At 39.7% G+C, this 21,117-nt stretch overlaps 1 protein-coding gene across 1 annotated transcript; it reads left to right on the top strand.

The window, feature by feature from the left end:
- Positions 1-165: 165 nt before the first annotated feature.
- On the top strand, positions 166-21,074 carry LOC140146459 (probable tRNA (uracil-O(2)-)-methyltransferase). Its single transcript, XM_072168319.1, has 9 exons — positions 166-723; positions 2,541-2,634; positions 3,636-3,867; positions 4,571-4,747; positions 7,810-7,988; positions 8,475-8,658; positions 10,910-11,420; positions 12,306-12,422; positions 19,349-21,074. The coding sequence occupies exons 1-9, from the start codon at positions 291-293 to the stop codon at positions 19,585-19,587; spliced, it is 2,166 nt and encodes a 721-aa protein (XP_072024420.1). The 5' UTR covers positions 166-290; the 3' UTR covers positions 19,588-21,074.
- The last annotated feature ends 43 nt before the right edge of the window (positions 21,075-21,117 follow it).

The raw sequence follows: 21,117 nt of genomic DNA, 5'->3' as shown, positions 1-21,117 counted from the left end.
AAAATCAACACAAAAAAGAAATAATTAGAAAGACCATTTTGAAGAAATAAGTTCAAAAGTCAGGCTAGATTTTAGTTTTTTAACAGAAATAATTATTTTTTGAAGAGGAATATCTTTTACAGCAGTAAAACCTTCCCATCATGCACTTGGGTAAACAAAGGAAATAGCTTCCGGTTGAAATCACAAACGCCAAATCACGAGTTCGTGAGTTTTATTTTGCGAAGTAAATGTCACATGAGACATTCTTAACATATTCACCTGCTGCAAAAACAAACAATGAATAGCTAACAATGGACAGCGTACGGTGGTCAAATATCAAAAGCTGTCAAACGAATTGTGACCCGAAACAGTTCTGGAAAGCAATTCAGATTTGGGTCGAAAAACCTCATGTTGTCAATCGCCGTCTCGCTGCGGCTGTTTCTGTCGGCACTGTGTTTAGAACTTCAAGCACTGTAAACTCTGCATTCAAAGAATTGTTAAAGAATAATGACACCTTCAAAGATTGTAACAAAGTACAGGAGTTTGTGAACACACAGTTATGTTTGGATGAAGTAAATGCAAAAGAACAAACCAACTCAAAAGTTGAAAATGAACTTGAAGATTTAAGCTTATTGAAAGTTAGTGTTCGAAAACTAATTCCCAAAGGTATAATTAATCCAAATGAGGGGACAAGAACAAACGAAACAGCAGACAGAGACTCTACTATTGAAATAGTACTACTGGGTAAGAGGATTTGTCGTTATAACACAGCCTGAGCATGCTGGGGGGGGGGGGGGCACTCAACTTTAGGTACAATTACCGAATAGGGTGCAACTTGCTAGACTTGAGTCCAGTCCTCGTTTACGGAGTTCAGGGTTAGGGTTGGGGTAGGGCAGTCTTGTAATAAGACTAGTAGAGTTGCACCCTATTCGCAATCGCTCCCAACTTTAGAACTTGGAAGTGAAGGGTATGACCGGAGACGAAAAGCCGAAGTAGGGGCCTATCGGATACAAAAATTTATTTTTAAAAAAGGGGGTATAAACAAAATGAAAAAGGGGATCATTGGGTAATGATGGGTAATGTTTTGGAAAAAGGGGTCATTGGGTATAATAATAAGATTACAAAAAAGGGGTCGTCAGGTTGAAAATTTGGAAAAAATTGAGTAAAATTCTATTTTCTTGTTCCAAATTTCTAATAGGTCACCACGGTCATCCGGGTAAGTTTTTAACATCCAGATTTGATTTGATTTGATTGATTTACTTTGTTTTCAATGGCTCCTGACCGGAAGTGACATAGCTCCGGGGTCACATATAAATTTGTTGAAATAAGAGAATTTGAAAGTTTTGGCATTGTAGCATTTTGATGATGCTATTCTAGAAAAAAAAGGGGGTCATGGTAGCCGCAACCAAAAAATGGGGGCTCATCAGGTATAGTCGACTTACAAGAGGGGACCTATTGACATATGCAGGCACATACCGTCACTTCCAAAGTTGAGTGCCCCCGGGTTATAACAGGGATGGATTTAGCTGGGCTGGGCCTGGGCCAGTAGTAAGCTTCCAACAATGCCTACCCGGCGAGGCACTAGATTATTGAGCTTGATAAACTCATTATGAGAAAAGATCAGTGATGGATATTATATAGTCCGAATAATCAGACCCAGAACAAAATATTAATTTCTGACATGATCCTGTTCTGGGTCTGAACTCTGAACTGTTTCCATGTATGAAATCTTGATGGCAAATAGGACAAAAGAAGCACATGGTTCTACTTGACAGCTTTTTAATCCCTATTCAAGTTACATGAATCACGCTATTGTGTCCTTCTGATACTTGAGTGTTTGGACAAGCGGAACGGTCTATTGTCTACCTCTCTGTAAACAAACCAGGAGGTCGAAATCGTCCTCCTCGCCAAATACGAAAATCAGCGTAATAGTACGGCACTGGATATTATATACAATGTAATGTAATGATTACAGTTTCTACTCCAGTGCAAAAATCATAACTTTAGGTCCTGTAGGTCAAATCTGAGATTTTGAATTTACCGTCTGAACTAGACAGTTTATTATTACGAAATTTTAGTCAAACGTGTATGTGATGTTCATAACACAGTACATACAAAAAAAGTCGTACATGGCGTGTGCGATGGTTATACACATCAAAGGACTGACAGAGTAACATGCAATTTTCTTTGCACTACCCCAGTTGTTTGGTTCAATTTTATTTTTATGGAAAAGAAATACAATCTATTTTTATGGAAATGTTACAATATGGCTTTTTATATTTGACATTTTTGTATTGAACAATAAATATGTACATGTATATTTTGACTCAAAATTTCCCCAAGACATTGAATGACTCATCGGCATATCCCCGTCACTTACAAAATCCTATGAAAACTTTCACTCAGCCCTGTTTATATTTCCCAATGTTAATTATCAAACTGCCCTGATACTAAAATCTCAAGAGTTGGGGACCATCCTAGTAAAGGGATTGATATCGATATTGTTAATGAAAATTACATTTATGTTTATTACATTATTCTGATTTTTTTTCTTCATCCAGATTACACCCTACAAAGTGCAACCTTTGTGCCTTTTCACAGTTTGGAGTTTGCCAGATGTTCTTATCGCTTTTCACTAGATGAGTCGTTAACAAGGTATGGTTTGTGCTCAAAACAAGTCAAAATTATCGTTTGGGCCCTTGGGTTTAAAATCTGTCAATTGCCTTAGGCCCAAACTCAAATTGTAGTAAAAGTTTCATGTGATGATGGTCCTCATTGGTGACACTTTGTAAGAATTACAAATAGCGTCCGAAATAAGGAAAAAATGGAGGTTGTCAGGAGGACGACCAAATTATAGATTCTGCTTGTCCTTAAAACATTTCAGTTGTCTCCAACAAAATGCATCATATTTTTGGGTCTAAAAAAAAATCAAATTTGCTTAATGTCTCTTACATGAATCAAATCCATGGGTTCCTATGTACAGTCTGAGGGTGGATGGGTGTAAATGTTTCTTTGCTCTGGAAAATCTGTATGAAATTAGGAAGCATGTGCTAGCTTCAAACTTCACCATTCAGATCTCAATTGCTGACAGAACGGAAGAGGTGGACATTACAGCATATGGTATGCTAGCGGTTAAATTACATTTAATCATTCATAAACAAGTCAAAAACTTTTGAAATGTTTTTTAAAATTTTTATTTATTTATATACATAATAAATCATGATTTTGGAAGTACACCTGTATAATGGTTTTTTTTGTACATGTAGCTTATCATGGTTGTCCTTGGTGATTTTTGGCCAAGTGGCACTGTTCACAAACCAACAGCAGATAATGCCATATGGATTGATGCACTTGATTTATCCAGGGATGTGAGAGTCCCTGATTTATCCAATAACAATTGTGCACAGTCAGTTAAAACAGTCACTGTGTATGCCGCAGTTCTGGGTGAGTGTATGTTGTCAGGACTCGGAAAGGAATTAGATAAGGACTTGCGATAGTCGATGCTGATAATGTAGCATTAGGTTCAAATTTTTAAAACAGAGTCTTTAGTAAGTGGTGGCACTCACACATACAATACTTGTACCCCTCCAGCCTATGTGTACATGCATGCTGCTAGAACAAACCTAAAATTGTATGTTTTTTTTTAAATTTCACAGCCTTACTTTGTCCCTTCCTGCTGACTACTTGGAACCAGCGTCATCATCAGCTGCTGTCACCAGGCCAACCAGTGCCTGGCTCAGTGATACTTTGTTACTCAAATTGGCCAAGTGGGCTTGTGATGTGGACCCTGACACACCACTGTCTACCTCCCATGCGCTGATATCGGTTGAGAGATATAGCAGTCTGTACGTGGAATTGAAACAGAAATATGGACCTAAGTTTGTGAAGGTTTGTGTATGCTGTGTAATAAATATGTCACTATCAAGGGGTTTTATTTTCTTCTTTCTCAAATTTATAGCAACGCATATCAAAACGCTTTATCTCCATTTTTGGACATTCCATGATAACAATGACTTATGTCAATTTGTAACCACAATAAAGCCATAGACTTTAGCCTTATCTCCCACAGGTCCAATTTGCTAGTGCAACAGAGACTCAAGTGCAATTAGTCTCAAAAGGCCAACATTGAGATGAGGAGCGTTGCAATGAGCCCTCAATGTATCACCTTCTACCACTTTATGCACTTTTGTGTTTTCAGGGTTGCCAAAAACATTCAGCCAAATAATTGAAAGTCACCCAATTTTTCTCTCAATCACTGGTTTCTATGGATAATATATATGGTTCCTTTTCTAATTGGCTTGCCATTATTGATCCCCTCTCTTGTGTAGATTGTGCTATTCCAGTTGAAATTCCTACACCCCTTGTGGAAGATATACATGTCATATAGGGATGCAGCTTTCAAATTGAGTTCAGGTAACCCCATTGGAAATTCCGTAGGGGTGTATAGATTTCAACTAATTTTGGCCAATTTCCCCGAAAAATGTAAATTGGTCGTTGATTTAAACAAACATGTTTCAAATATAAAATGTCAAACAAACCAGGGTCCCTTCCAATTATAATTGTATCTCTTGTTTTGTGTGTGTGTGTCCAGATATGGCCAGAAAACACAGATCCTCAGAAGTTTGTTTATGAAGACGTAGCCATAGCAACATATATTCTGTTGTTATGGGAACAAGAAAGAGAAGAAGAAAAGTCGGAGAGGAAGCAGTCGTTTGTAGACCTCGGATGTGGCAATGGATTTCTGGTGCATATCCTGAACAGTGAAGGGGTAAGGTTAAATCTGATGTAGTGTAAAGTTGCTACCAAAATACCTTTTCATAGTTTCACAGGGGGTAAGCATGCTGTGCATAATAGACATTGGGCTATTCCATTTGAAATGCAAACGCCCCCTACAGAATACATGACCTTAATTTCCCACACAGTTTTCAAATGGAGTCACCCAGTCAGGTAACCCCGTTTGAAATTCACACTCCCTGTGTGGAAGATTAAAGTCATGTCTTCCACAGGGGGTGTATGAAACTGGAATAGCCTATGACCACACACGTGTCTGTGACTGGTCTGGATGCAAACTGCTGTCGCAGAATCATTCACAGGTTAGCATTTATTGCTTTACCCATATACTGTAAAACAACTTAATTGCGCTAGCATCTTCTATCGCTAAATTAAATTGTCGCCAAATAGTTCATTTGTAATGCTTTTACATAGCAAGAGGATCCAAATTTGTGAATTTAAATTGCTATAAGAAGATGACTTCTTGCCAAATCGCCAAATTAAGTAGCTGTGAAACTTAAATTAGCAAGAACTTGTTTTGTGTCGCCATTAAATGGATTGCCATTTGTTTGAATAAATATTGGTATTTATACAGCGCCTTTCACATGTGCACATGTATCAAAGCACTTTACATTATTCTGCTGTCGTAAGAATATGTCAGCTGCCATACAATGCCCAAGGCATGCTCATACCTTTGGGCGGCGCTCAATGGATAATATTCCTAACAGCTCCCCATTTCACCCCTGGTTAGAGAGAGGCAAGTAAGGTAAAGCACCTTGCCCAAAAGCACAACATGATGGCACTGCTGGTGCATGAACTAGCCGAAATTCCTTCCCACTGGTCGGGTAGCAAAGGGGGCAGCTTAAGTGGCTTTGGATTATGGCTGATTTCAACTTCAGATACTGGTACACTGTATTTTGAATGTTTATGTGTGTAAATTCCCCATTTTTGTCTCGCCTGAATGTTCAGGGAGAGACTTAGTAATCACTATGGTGTGTGTGTGTCGGTAGGGGGGGTGTGTGTGTGTGGGGGGGGGGGGGTGTGGTGTGCGTTCGGAAAAAGCTTTTGAACGCGTTATCTTGAGAACCGTAAGTGCTATGATGATGAAACTTTATAGGGGGTAGCATGACCAAAGGGTGTCGACCTGATTAGATTTTGAGCGCAAAATATGGTAATTAAGTACCTAATTTGCATAATTTATGCGTAATAAGCAAAATACCTTGTGAACAGATTATCTGGAGATCCGTATGGGGTACAGTGACGCCCGGCAGTGACGTAACTTGGTGGGGAGTAGCGTGGCCAGATGTTCTCGACCTGATTAGATTTTCAGCGCAAAATATGCTGATTAAGTACCTAATTTGCATAATTTATGCGTATTTGATGTGTATCAAGCAAAAAAAACCTTGTGAACAGCTTATCTGGAGATCCGTATGGGGTACAGTGACGTAACTTGGTGGGGAGAAGCGTGGCCAGATGTTCTCGACCTGATTAGATTTTCAGCTTAAAATATGCTAATTAAGTACCTAATTTGCATAATTTATGCGTATTTGATGCGTATCAAGCAAAAAACCCTTGTGAACAGCTTATCTGGAGATCCGTATGGGGTACAGTGACGTAACTTGGTGAGGAGAAGCGGGGCCAGAGGTTCTCGACCTGATTAGATTTTCAGCGCAACATACTTTATCCAATTTCGTGAGGTCAAAGGTCACATACAAGGTCAAAGGTCAACTGAGGTCACCAAATCTTTTAATAATTAATTTTCAACTGTGCATCACATATCCAAATAACCTTGATCGGTCATGTAATTAAGGAAATATGACGACTTTAAGATAGTCGCTTTCCATGTAAAGTATAGCAAAGTAGCACTTTCAATGAGTGATAACTCGTAAAGGAAGCATCTTTCTGTTTTGATTTATTACTTTGATGAAATAGTTCTTTGGTTTTGCCAAATTTTTGGAAGGTCATTATGGGGTCATCCGAGGTCACTCAGGGGTCATCTAAGGTCAAGTTATTAAAAACTGTCGTATGGGCATGAAACTTGATGGGTACAGTCAACATTTCAAGCCAAATTTTGGAAGTTCATTTTGGGGTTACCAGGGTCATCTGAGGTCAAATTAGTAAAACTGTCGTATGGGCATGAAACTTGGTGGGTACAGTCAACATTTGAAGCCGAATTTTGGAAGGTCATTTTGGGGTCACCAGGGGTCATCTGAGGTCAAATTAGTAAAACTGTCGTATGGGCATGAAACTTGGTGGGTACAGTCAACATTTCAAGCCAAATTTTTGGAAGGTCTTTCGGGGTCACCAGGGGTCATCTGAGGTCAAATTAGTAAAAACTGTTGGATGGGCATGAAACTTGGTGGGTACAGTCAACATTTAAAGCCAAATTTTTGGAAGGTCATTTCGGGGTCACCAGGGGTCATCTGAGGTCAAATTAGTAAAAACTGTTGGATGGGCATGAAACTTGGTGGGTACAGTCAACATTTAAAGCCAAATTTTTGGAAGGTTACCAGGGGTCATCTGGGGTCATCTGAGGTCAAATTAGTAAAAACTGTCGTATGGGCATGAAACTTGATGGATACAGTCAACATTTAAAGCCTAATTTTTGGAAGGTCATTTCGAGGCCACCAGGGGCCATCTGAGGTCAAATTAGTAAAAACTGTCGTATGGGCATGAAACTTAGCACGAGGGGTACAGTCAACATTTAGAGCCAAAATTTTAGAAGGTCATTTCAGGGCCACCAGGGGTCATCTGAGGTCATATTAGTAAAAACTGTTGCATGGGCATGAAACTTGGTGGGTACAGTTACCATCAGCCAGATAATCGTGCCCAGCGGCTGATAACCGCCAAATTCATTTTACCTCTCTACCAAAAGTTATCGCAAAAGCAGGCGGTCAGAAAAGCAGGCGAGACTCGTGGTTCGAGAACCGCCTTGTTACTTTCATTTGGTCATTTTAGTAAGCGCCATTCTCAAAACAACTTGCTTAATTAGGTCAAATATTAGAACAAAAGCAATAAGATAAATCTTTACAATTACAAATAAATATTTCTTTATTTTAGCATCCAGGCAAGGGCATAGACTTGCGAAGCCGTGGCATCTGGTCTCTGTACGGTCCCGGCACCAACCTTGAGGAGTGTTCTATCATCCCATCTGATAGGTATCTCTTTCCTGATACGGATTGGTTGATAGGGAACCATTCTGATGAATTGACGCCATGGATACCAGTCATGGCATCAAGGTAGGTATAACAGCCCCTCCCTGTGGGGTTATCGATTCTTATGGCTTTTTCTATTTGGGCCCTATTGGCTGCAAAATTAATTGTAAGTTACATCTTGGCTGCAAAAATAGCCTGGGGAGGCACTGAAATAGCAAAATATAACATGCATGTGCTGCTTAAACTTTCAACACGAAGGACTTTCAGGGACAAAATTGTGTGAAAAACTGTCTTTCAAGGGCATAATAAATAAAATTGGTGTCTTTTGAGGGGCATGTATTTTTGTGCAAAAAATAGTCTTGGTGAGAATTTTGTTTAAAAAAAGTATCTTTGAGGGGCAAATAGGAAAAGTATGGGGTCTTTGGAGAGAGTGGTTAAAAATTAGGGATTCTTTGTTCGAGTCTGTAAAAAGATAGAGCCTTACACCTGTATATATTTCAGGTGCCCCCTTCCCTATAGTTTGAAATGTGTCCTTACCTGAATTTTAAGTAATTACTCTTTCACTTGCAGGTCGTCTCTCCACACAAACTACTTTGTCCTTCCGTGCTGCTTTCATGATTTTGCCGGCAAGTTTGTCCGCAGTAACTCTAATCAGACTCAGTACAGGTCATATTTGGACTTCATACGGGAAGTTGGCGAGGTGTGTGGATATGAGGTACAAGAGGACACAATGAGAATACCATCTACTAAAAGGGTAAGACCAGAGAATACACCTAACACTTCCCACAATGCATTTCTTCCATTTCAGTTTTTTGTACTGATTTGCTATCTAGTGCAACATGGGTTGATAGTGACAAAACGTACCTCAATCATGAACATCCAGATCTTGCAAAATATGTTTATTTCTTGACTGTCGATACATGTTTAGTCTATTCTCAAAATGAAAACAAAAGGAGCCTGTACATTACAAAGTAACAAGAGTGTCAGTTGATGAAATGAGGTGATGCATCATGTTGCAAAGGATTCTGGGAAGGGTAAGATATCTTCTGTTGGGTAAGACGGTGTTTTTGTTAAATTTACAGAATGATTGTAGAATAACCACTGGACCATGTGTTTAAGGATTAGGTTTAGGATTAGTGTCAGTGTTGGGGTGTTAAAAATAAGCTTCAACCTGTAAATGGATTGGATATCGGATAGGCCAATGATGCAATCAAGCAAAATCAGTCGGAACTTGGAAATATTAAATTTTCAGTTTCTTATAAGATAGTAAGAGGACAAGGCAGCATTTTGCAGAAAATCTCATTGAAATTGAACAACCTGTTCCAAAGATATGAGCTATTAAAGAGTTTCCAACTGATTTTGCTTGATCGCATCACATATGTCGTCAGTAAATATCGGTTTGGCATGAATTAGTTAATGCTTACTGACAATGCTTACAGATATCATGGTGGAAAAGAATTATAACAACAGTGAGTTTTTACTGCTGAAATGTGTAAGAGTCTACTCCTTCCTCACCGTTTCCGCTGATTTGACACGGGTTCGATAGACATTCAGTATAAATAATTATTAGATCTGGTGTCTACCGATTTGATAAAATCAATATCGGATTGGAGGACAAAAGTCATTCTCTTTTTGAGAATATTCTGTAATAGGATCCAGCCGCGGATCCAGAGAGAAAAAAATATGGGGGGCGCAAAATACATGAGATTTCTAGAGGGCGACAAACTATATGACCGCTGAAGGGTCATGGCGTCAGCGCTTATGCTGACGCAGGGGGGGTGTCTGAGGGGATGTGCCCCCTCAGAAGTGAGAAACTTTTGCAAAATGAAGACCTAATTGAAGCCATTTGGTGGACCATTTTGACACTATATTGTGTGAAATTAGAGTTTTAAAGAGCGGAAAATTTGTGAAATGACCATGCCGGCTCATTTCCTATTCGAGGACAAGTTTTCAATATTATAATTGTATTAATTTAATTGTTCAGCATGACGAGGGGGTGTCTGAGGGGATGTGCCCTCAGAAGTGAGAAACTTTTGCAAAATGAAGAACTAAATGAAGCCATTTGGTGGACCATTTTGACATTATTATTGTGTGAAATTTGTGAAATGACCATGCCGGCTCATTTCACATTCGTGGACAAGTTTTCAATATTATTGTATACATTCAATTGCTTTAAACATAAAGTTCCGGGTATCCAAAGCATAAAGAAAAGGACAACTTCTTTATACATACGCAGGGGGGTGTCTAAGTTGAAAAATTGTGCAAAAAGAAGGTCCAGTTGAAGCAATTTGGTGGACGATTTTGACACTATTAAAGTATTATTGTGTAAAATTTTAGTTAGATAAAGTTCGAAATGTGTGAAAATGAAGGCCCAATCGAAGCCATTCGTGGAACATTATCATTATTCACTATTACTGTAGGCCTAATCATTATTATTCAGTTATTACTTAAAACAATATAGGCCTAAAGTGTACGGGTGTCCTAACAAAAGCAAAAACGGCCAGTTGTTTACGCATACGTAGGTGTGTCTGAGGGGGAAAATGTTGCAAAATGAAGGACTCAATTGACGCGCAATTTAACATTTCTATTCTCTTTTCTAGCCTTTCTCTTCTCTTTTCTCCTTTTTCTTTCTCTCCTTTCCCTTTTCTCGTTTTTTACGGGGGCGCGCCCATCTTTCCTACTTTTGTTATTTTTACGGGGGGCGGCGCCTCCGCTCCCCTGGATCCGCACCTGGGATCCTTGGTATTGGGGTATTCCAGTTGAAATCCATACACCCCCTATGGAAGAGATGACCTTAATCCCCCCACACAGGTGGTGTGAATTTTATATGGGGTCACCCATTCAGGTAACTCGATTTGAAATGCATAGTTTTCTTCCACAGAGGTATGGTAGATTTTACATTGAAAACCCCATTACACATTTGAATGTGATGTTGGTAAACTTTCATCCAGAAAATCCCAAATGTGTTGCATTTTATTATTTTACTATTTTTCTTTTGTTTCCAGATATGTCAAGTAGGAAAGAGAAGAACCAAACCATCTCCCGAAGAACACTCCATCCTTGATGAAACAATACAAAGCTTTATCTCCAGTAGATGTCCAAGTAAACTGCTCAATAAACCCATCACAAACTTCAGTCATAACTCTTTGTCTTCCAAGATGATGTCATCTAAGTCATCAGCAGGTGATCCTGCAGATGATGTCCAGATGGGGAAAGAAAGTGGTTGTACAAGCGAGTCAAATGTTCCAAGAACACAAACTGATGAATCTACCTCAATCTCATCCCAAAGTCAAAGTGACATCTGTCAGGAACAGTGGGCTAAGGATTTCCAACCTCGCAGTAAGGTTGAGGCTGTCAGGAACTGTTCACGCCTTAGTGTCGACTTCAAGGAAAGGATTGTCAATGATATTGCATTAGCTCTGCTGAGACTTGGTGGTGTTCAAACAAATGTTGAAGTGGATGAGGAAAGGAGTGCTGAAAATAAGGTCAAAGGTCAGAAGCTTTGGAGAAGAGGAGGTGAGATTTTTTTTAAATAAAATTTTTAAGAATTTGAAATAATTGGTTTCTATTTTGCTCTTTTAATTTTGCCTACTTCTCTTAAATATGATTGATATTGCATATATTTTGTATGTTGCATATATCTTCCCTAATTTAAAATTGCACAATTCTTCCAGTTCATGGTTTAAAACATATTTTTACCAACATTTTGCAAATAGTGAATCTCCAGTGTTTTTCAGGAAGAGCCCAAAATCAAAAGGTAATTGGCATCTTTAACCCCCTTAGCACTACCTGCCAGTCTAACATTTCCTCTGATTGGTCAGTTACATATCCTCACTTTAATCACCAGTCAGAATGGAGCTTTCACTCCAATTTTTTTGCATGGTGAAATTATTCTAACAATGTTGCTGATTGGGCCAATTGATAAAGAAAACTTGTTTTTGGCCAATCGGTAGGTAGTTCTCATGGGGTTAAGCACTAGCGCTACAAAGCGTTGTGTGCTTGGCGCCACTGTGACAAAGCATTGCACGCTTGGCGCATATTTTTGGTACAACGTTGTTTCAAGAAGAACATAAGCAACAACACACATAGAATCAATGTTTTGCAGGCCCATATAGTGGAGTTATCCAGTGGTACACTATTTGGCCTCCATGAGCAACATGTAGACATGGCAGAGTCAGTACTCTTTTGCTCTACCTCGTTGGAATGAAATTATAACAGTGTTACATTATGTGTATTCCTTGGAACTATAAAAGGGAATATGGTCAAAAATCATTGTCTGGGGGGTCAAAAATCATTGTCTGAGGGGACAAAAATTCTGATGATTTACACTACTTTCCTGCTGTCTTTATGACATGTTTTTTTGTTAAAAGTTGTCTATGTTTGCTATCTTTGTTTTATCAGGCAAGATGACAATGCAAGAGGTTGTTGCACTTTTTGATGGCAGCATGATGAAACAACTCAAGAATGAATGTGGCGGGTTGAAGACTATGCTGAAGAATGCTAACCAAGTCTTTGAAGGTAACTACGGTACTTCTAAAAAACATTCTGTATTCCATTTGGTAGTGGCGGCCTCTTCCTTTTCCTTCTCCATCTTGACCTTTCCTCCTCCATCTTGATCTTGGATCCAATTAGCGCCCTCTCCTAATTAGTGCTCCTGTAGGTGGTTACTGGGCAAGTCATCATCCTTCGGCTGCGGAGCAGGTAACCACAAGATTTCTCCATGCACAGCAATCATTGGCAAGTGCAGCTATCTATTCTACTTGAATCATGCCTTTGTCATACCCTTGCACACATTGGATGTAAAGTCTGCACAAAAAGTAATGCATCTGTTATAAATACGCAAAATTAACATCACAGTAGTGCTTTTAAAGAAAAAAAGTCAGAATTTAAAGTTGCAGTTTACAGTAATCATTGGTTATTACGCTCACTGTGGCATGTAAAATCCGCCATTATCTTCACGCCGACTTCAAATCAATACAAATAGCTGTAACTTTTTAATTCAGGTATTTTTTCTTTTCAAACACTGCTATGTTGTTAATATTGAGCGAAATTGGACGAATGGGGTATCAAAATGCGCGTAAATAAATCGGCCTTATTTCTATGTTGAAATGTGTTTCTATGAATAAATTTTTTGCAAATATCTATTACTTCTGAAACTATAGGCATATTTATAACAGCTACGTTACTTTTTGTGCAGTCTTTAGGTTAAATAGAGTTGTGTGGGCATTTTTGTTCCCTCTTGTCATGAGGCGGTATGTAGAGCGTACCTTTTACCTCTGGCTGACAAAGGATGTGTCCAGTGCCGGCGCTCGGGGTAAATCCACCCCCAAAAAAAATCTTTTGTAGCATTCAGTTCCAAATTCCCGTTAAAAATTCAACAGTTTTTAGAATTTCAGATTAAAAGTAAGGGGGTGCTAATTAGATTGACTTGATTAACATCACTGTTTGAATTGTGTCTATTGTAGTTTTCATTATCCCCATTTACAGTTTCCAGTGGCGGCGACAATGAGGATTTTTGGGGGGGCATTGAGGGGGCAAAGTGAATTTTTTTTGGGGGGGGGGACAAAATCAACAAATTTTGCGCAAAACTGCTGCAAAAAGTGGGATTTCTCCTAATTTTGGGTTTTTACTTGGGGGAAACGGGGGAAAGAGTTCTGACTGGGGGCATTTTCCCCCCACCCCATGGCACTGCCACTACTAGCCTTGTTCAAGGCCTTCTAAATTTCCTCCCCCATGACCACCACTTGAATCCTATCACTACTTTTGGGCTCGCCAAGTCCATGCCACAGACTGCGGCTGAAATAATCATGCGTAAGTCGAACGATCGAACTCGGATTGAGCCTGCGAGCCCGTAGGCCGAGACGAAGGCCTTGTATAAATTGCCATAATCCAGTCACTAATTTATGCAAGAGACGTCAACATTGACTGAAATCAGTGATCTCATTGGCTACTGGGTACTTGTAAGCCCGCCTGCTTGTCACGTCAATCAATCTATATAAGGAAAGTAAAATGAATATTTATTACGTTACTGCCTCTAAGACCATAATTTAAATATCAAAATAAAAACAAATGCACGCCGGTATGCGAGTTTTGTGATTGTCACTGTGATGATTTCACTGCAGTTCGTTTCAGGTTTTTGTTGTTGAAAATGGTGTTATTTGGATCATATTTCTGATTCAGGCTTCCTTTTTACGATAAATTATGGAAGATATGCAGTGCAGAAGCTGACTACTAGCACTGACTGGCGACTCTACGGTCGATCGAAGTTGGGTCGGATCAAGAAGCTTACCACATCTGCACCTATCGAATGTGTGTCATATGCATCAGTGACTGTACGAACCCATGGATTCCATCACTGATTCATGTAACCACAATCAAGAAACCGACCAGGAAATGGTGCATGATATGCAACAAAGTTTTGGACGGGGAGCACTTAACACAAAGGACCATACGGGTATGCTCCCCGGAAAGACACCTCTTTTTGGATTTCGCAGCTCAGAAAGATCCCCTATATTTGACCAAAATAGAGCTCCAGAAGCCCCCTTGATTTTGATAATTTCAGCTCAAAAAGACCCAAAAATTGTTCAATCCTCATATTTCTGTTTTTGCAGGTGCTTTTCAACCAAAAAGCCAAGAAAGAGCTACTGATTTTACAAATTTGACTGTTTGCAGCTCCAGAAGTCCACATTTTACTTGTTCGCAGCCGGTTCGCAGCTCCAAAAGACCCCCTTTTACTGGTACGCTGTCAGCTCCCAAAGACCCACCACCTCAAAATTCTGGGGGAGCATACCCCCATGCCTCCCCGGGTTGTGGACACTTTTTTGGAAGGATTAAGGAACTCCTCTGAAATGATCTGACTTGATCGTGTCCTTGGTCACAACAGTTGCAGACGTGTCGCCAAACTCGTACGTGGTGTATGCATTTTGGCAGAGTAAGATGGACTTGCAGAATCAAACAAACGTGAAGCTGAAAACAGCTGCAAACAGCTAGTAATTTGGAAAGATCCTATACTTTTGTACAAAGCTAGTGTACAAAAAATCAGCTGAAAATAAAAAAAGCAAAAAAAACAAAACAAAAAACAAAACAAAAACAACAACAAAAACCTCTCACACCCCTGAAACTAAGAAATCACAGCCCTGAAAATAATAAAGAGCCTAGAGGTATTTGACAGTCTGAGTTTGTCTTCCCTGTACCATCTAGTGGAAAATTTGTTGTTTGCAGGGAAGACAGAATAAAACAATTTACTCATATTTAGCCTAACAGTTGTATAAAAAGTTTCTGGGTCTGAGTGACAAATACTCACCTACATTCAGGGATGGGAGGTAACAAGAAAAATAAGGAAAAGTTATATAGATAGCAACCAACAAAAAAAATTCCTTTTGGGTCCATTTTTATGGGATTCCAGTTGGGGAAGGGCGAGGGAATACTTTAGATATTCTGGAAGATAGACACCCCTGTTTCTCAGTGTAAACATAGTATGGTAAAGGAACACTCTATTCATGTGACTCGGATACACAATCCCAAGTAGGGCCTGCATGTGGCGGAAAGTGCTCCACCAGTCTGTCACATTTGTATCATGTAGTTCTGCATGTGTGCACTTGTGTATGTAGGGGGTGTATTCGGATGGGGAATATTAAAATGATGAAAAAAGGCTATAATAATGATTAAACATGATAACTTGAAATTCACCACAACAGACAATTTCTTGAAATGTTTTTCTGTATCATAATCACAGTGTGAATGCTACATGTAGTATAATGTACATGTCACATGTATGGGTGGCATAAAGTGTGCACAATCAGGCTGGAGGATATCACAATGTAGGTAACTGTAGGTACCGGTATCTACACTATAGCATACATGTACATTTTGTGTAGGGCCAGATTTACCTTTTTCAGGGCCCCGGGCCAGGCTAAAATTTAGGGCACTTAATTTCTGGCTCAATGTGTTACTCCCCACCCAACCCCATCCATGTAACCTAGATTTATTTTGATTTATGATCAGAGATCGACCCACAGTGGGATTCATGAGTGGAGTTAACATGCATGCATCTCAGTGGGAAATGAGAGTAGATCATCATTTTCCTACATGCATATAGCCATGTACTGTATGGTACCTATACCCAAGGGCACGGGTACAGGTCCCGGGCCATGGGTGCAGGTATGGGTCCGTGTCCCATGCCATGAGTACGGGTACCAGACTTGTAGTACCCGACTGCACTCCATACTCGAGTCCCAATTTCCGTACCCTGCACTCGTGGCCTGGAACCCGCACCCTTGGCCTGGGACCCATACAGGTACTTATGGCATGGGACCCGTACCCGTACTCATGGTCAGGGACCCATGGGTATGGGTACCATGATTACACAAATGCAGGAAAGTGAGAATGGAATACTCTCACTTCCCAGCTGCATGTTAACTCCACTCATGAATCCCACTGTGAGTCCTCTCAACATAAATTCATAATTAAAACAAATAGGTTACATCATGGATGGGTTGGTGGGGAGTAAATGGAAAGCTATAGCAAGTGCCCTTAAATTTATTTTAGCCTGGTCCAGGGCCCTGAAAAAGATAAATCCAGCTGGCTACACAAAATGAAATGCTGCACACATGTAGATCTACAATGTAACATCCTGTGCACACTGCCACCCATGACATGTATGCTACATGTAGCCTACATATCTCATTCACACAATTACTAATCAATACAGAAAAAGACCCAGCAAACTGGGAAAACATTTCAAGTTTTTTTCTTTTGTGGTGAATTTCAAGTTGTCATGTTAAAATATCATTATTTTAGCTTTTACCAATACTTGTATGCTGCACCATGGAAGTCAGAGTCTCTTACTTCCATGGCTGCACACATGTAGAACTAATGATAATGTGACTGGTGTGAGATTTTCCAGCCACATGAGCTCACAGTGAACTCATAGAGACATGTCCCTTACTTAGCTGTGTGACTTCTTGTGCCAGGCTTGGGCTAGTGCATCTGAGTCAAATGAATAGAGATGCCCTTACCATACAGAAATTTCAGATTTTATAAGAGATTTAAAATATTAATAAAACATGGATATATTTTTCCAGATGTGCATAATTAATGATAATAAGCTAATGGATAATCTGTTGGATGTGCATGATCTGAATGTACTTGGAAAATTGACAATTAATTTACTTCCAATTGATCTTTGAAGTTAAATAATTTTTTCACATTGTACATGGATCGATTGGACTGGAATCGGACTGGGGTCGACTTAGAGCCCGAGTTCTTTTTTGACAGAGCAGAGCTGAGCTTTTTAATGTTCAATTCGAGGCGAGTCCTGAGTCCAGCAAAAGTGGACTTGAGTCCGAGTCCAGACTCGAAAGTTACATCACTACTAAATATACTAAAGTATGTTGAAATTAGTATTGCACAGTCTACGGCAGGCCTTCTCAACTAGTTTATTTGAAGTGCCAACTGGAAAATGTAGTGATCATGAAGTGCCAACATGTCAAGGGAGGACCTTGCGATGTAGCGGGTATGCATAGTGGTTAAGGTGCAGTGGTGCTTTATCAGGGGTCCAGGGGGCAGCGCCCCCGGAAGCTCATGGACTTTAAGGTTTTTTAAAGGCCCAGATTGGGTATTTTCACCCCTTTTTTGTTCTCGATTTATGTGAAAAAAATTATTAAAATTACCGTGTGCCACTTCGTGCGCCACTTCGACTGACTCCAAGCGCCACAAGTGGCGCGCGCACCGCCAGTTGAGAAGGCCTGGTCTACAGTATCCATACATAGTCATAGTTTTTTCACTTGCATCCCAAATATACCAAAATATTTAATCTCTTTTTGTACTTGTTTAATTAATTTGTTTATTTATACTCATTTATAACCATAATTGGACCCAAACAAGTCCAAATTTCCATACCCGTACCCATACTGAGACCCGTACCCATACCCGCACTCGAAGTCCCAATTTCCGTACATTCCAGACCCGGACCCATACCCTTTTTTGACTTTGGACCTGTACTCATGGACTGGGACGCGTACCTGTGCTCATGGACTGGGACGCGTACCCGTACCCATGACCTGGGATCCCTATCTGTGGCTTGGGACCTGTACACGTATCCCCGGTCCAGGACCCGTACCCATACTCATGACGGGTCCAAATACTACAAGTCTGACGGGTACGGGTCCCAAACCATGAGCACGGGTACGGGTCCCAGTCCATGAGTACTGGTCCGAAGCCCAAATAGGGAGGGAGTATGGGTACGGAGCCATGGGTGCGGGTACGGAAATTGGGACTCAAATGACAAGTACAGGTCAAGTCTGAGACACGCTGCTTGGATTCCTCATCTTTCCAGGGAAGTAAAGTAAGCTGGTCATTCATGAGGGGGGGGAGCACTCCCACTTTGGAGGTGACGCATATGTAGGGCTGTTTAGACCCCCATATTTGTTTACAAACACATGCTCTCTCACCCACAGACCCCCTATTTTTCCATTTGATCTTATTTTTCAATTTGAACAGCAACTTTTATTTATCACTGATTTTGTTACGCTACTTATTTTGAAAAAATAAAGAAATTTGAAACCATTTAGAACTAGAAATTCAATGAGGTTTCTGTGACACTGTTTCGGCTCTCACCCAAAGTTTCCATTTAAGAAAAAGGTCATGTTCTCACTCATTGACCCCATATTTTTACATTTTTCTCTCACCGAATGCCAAAAATCTTGCTCTCACCCAATGACCCCATTTTACATCATTCTCACCGAATGCCCCCCCCCTCCTCGGGTCAGGGGACAAATGACAACAGCAATTTTCCCCTGGGAATACTCCCCCCGTCTAAGAAAATCCCAACAGAAAGGGGCTGCTTGGAAAATAACAGATTTTCCGTACACAGTGTGCAAGTACATGTACGTTGTTGGGGACGAACATCTGCGATGCCAACTTATCGGCAGCCGAAAGCAAGCATCTACCTATTTCGACAGACGAATAATGGTGGAAAAATGCCATACTTGCTTCAATAATAATATTAATTACAATTTAAAATTCAATAGTTTACATTAATTGATCTCAACAACATCGACATCGCGTAACTCTCTGACAGCTGATCAGATCATGGAGTATCAATTACGTCATCTGTAAATCATAAATGTTTAATATTCATAAGTTGCCATATATAGAATATAAACCCCCGCGAAGAAACCGGTGGAAATGCCACGGATCTTGGCAATATGGACAAGGCCTTCGTTTTGGCGGTTCAGTAAACTCAGTCCGAGCTCGATTTTTCAACGTACCCACGGTCATTAGTAGCCGTAATCTGTGGCCCTCACTGACTTGGCGAGCCCGAGAATGGTCATGAGGGATGGGAGGAAATCTTAAGGCCTTGAACAAGGCTATGCCACTACAAGTTTCTTTGTAAGAATAAATCCATTAATTCTCTTGCTCACTTTAAATTCTTTATGTTCTAGTTTCAGGTGATTTAGTGCAGCTACGGGATTGGTCAGCCATGTCTGGTGGAACGGAGAGCGCCACCAAGAAGCGAAAAGGACACAAGGGTAGAACTGATAGTAAGCCAATCAAGACGAGGCAGTGTTGGTTTTACATGCATCATCCTGACGGATGCCCAAGACTCACCAGTGATTGCTCATTTGCACATGGGGTAGATGATGTACAAGTGCCTCCTCCAATGCCAAACAAAAATAGATAGTATAAGTGACATATTGAGGGATATATTCAAGGGTTCTTAGCTACATTATGGGTACCTAAATGTATTGGTAATATCCAAGGTCACATACTGAGGTCAAAGGTCATTTGTGGCTGAATATGAAAAATCTGGACTCACATGAACAGTTCAAATCCAATTGCAACCATTATGTTTTAATGAATCCAAAGTGTGTGAAAATATTGGATCCAACACATAATAATGAAAATATTGGATGCTTTTACGCCCAATGTTTATTGGTCTTGCTATGAGTTTTAAAATATTTTAAAACTTGTATAGCTCAACCAATAAATATGGGCTCAATCGATCCAATTTTATATCAAACTTGGGCCATATCTTACTATAGGAACTTTCATGTAATAGTGGTGTTCAAGGTTACATGCTAAGGTCATTTGAGGTCAACTTGTAAAATAGCCTGAATATGAAAAAAAACCTTCTATTTTTGGATGACCTATCTTGGACTGCTGTTCCTATTATTATAAGAAATTGCAGTTTCTAAAATATCTGTCTAAAGCAGTGGCGAACATTATGTCATCAGGGCTGCATTTAACAGTCTAGTCCATGACGAAAACATGTTCCTGCCTGAAGGTGATGGATAAGTGTCATCGATAACAGCTTTCTTAGAGTCCAAAGTTTTTCGTTTTACAGAAAACAGAAAAAAAATCACGGATTCGGAGGTACAACACAGAAAATGACATTTTTGTCTGATGTGACAAAATTATTAAAAGATAAAAGAAATAAATATTAAAAACAATCATGAGTTGTGTGTGTCAATTTTTATGATAATAATACTGTTTAATAACACCGAAATAAAGATATATACCAAGGCATGATCCCCTATATCCATCCAAACATCGTAACAGTTGGCCTATTATCGTGAGAATATTCCAATCAGAGGAACATATTGATCGCGATATTGAACACTTCATTGAACACTATCATTGTTTATACATTTTAAGCTTTATTCATGAAACATGGAATTACAAATTATAACACGAAAAATGGATTTTAAAAACGGTAAACTTCGGACTCTATAGGCTTTCTGTTGTATTCTGGATTACCATATTTTCTTTGGTATTTTTTGAAAACGTTTTCGACACTCAATCTGATCGGAAAGCATTGCGATATGATACCGTATTTCCTCGAATAGTCGCCCCAGGGGCGTTGCATTTTCCAAAAGGGGATGTTTATTAGAGGTCATTTTTAGAACAATAATTCCTGTTAAAATCATTAGGTCAGCTTATGACGAGCTATGAACTTAGGAATGAACTTAGGAATGATGACTTCCGGTTCACTTCCGAGTTTACGATCAGATTTTCGCCAACTACCGACACATTAGCGACATTGTGTTATGATGTGTGTACCTTGGTAAGCTTACTACACAATATAGCATGGAAACATCTTGGTTGAATAAAGTGGCGGGGGGCATTTAATTGAAGGGGCGACTATTTGAGGAAATACGTTAAGTAAGTAAGGAATAAAAAAATAACGTCATCTTTGAGCGCTTAATGATGT

This window comes from Amphiura filiformis, chromosome 2, assembly GCF_039555335.1.
Source record: "Amphiura filiformis chromosome 2, Afil_fr2py, whole genome shotgun sequence".
Taxonomy (NCBI): Eukaryota; Metazoa; Echinodermata; class Ophiuroidea; order Amphilepidida; family Amphiuridae; genus Amphiura; species Amphiura filiformis.
Note: the sequence above shows the minus strand (reverse complement) of the source record. Positions and strands in the feature narration are given on the sequence as shown.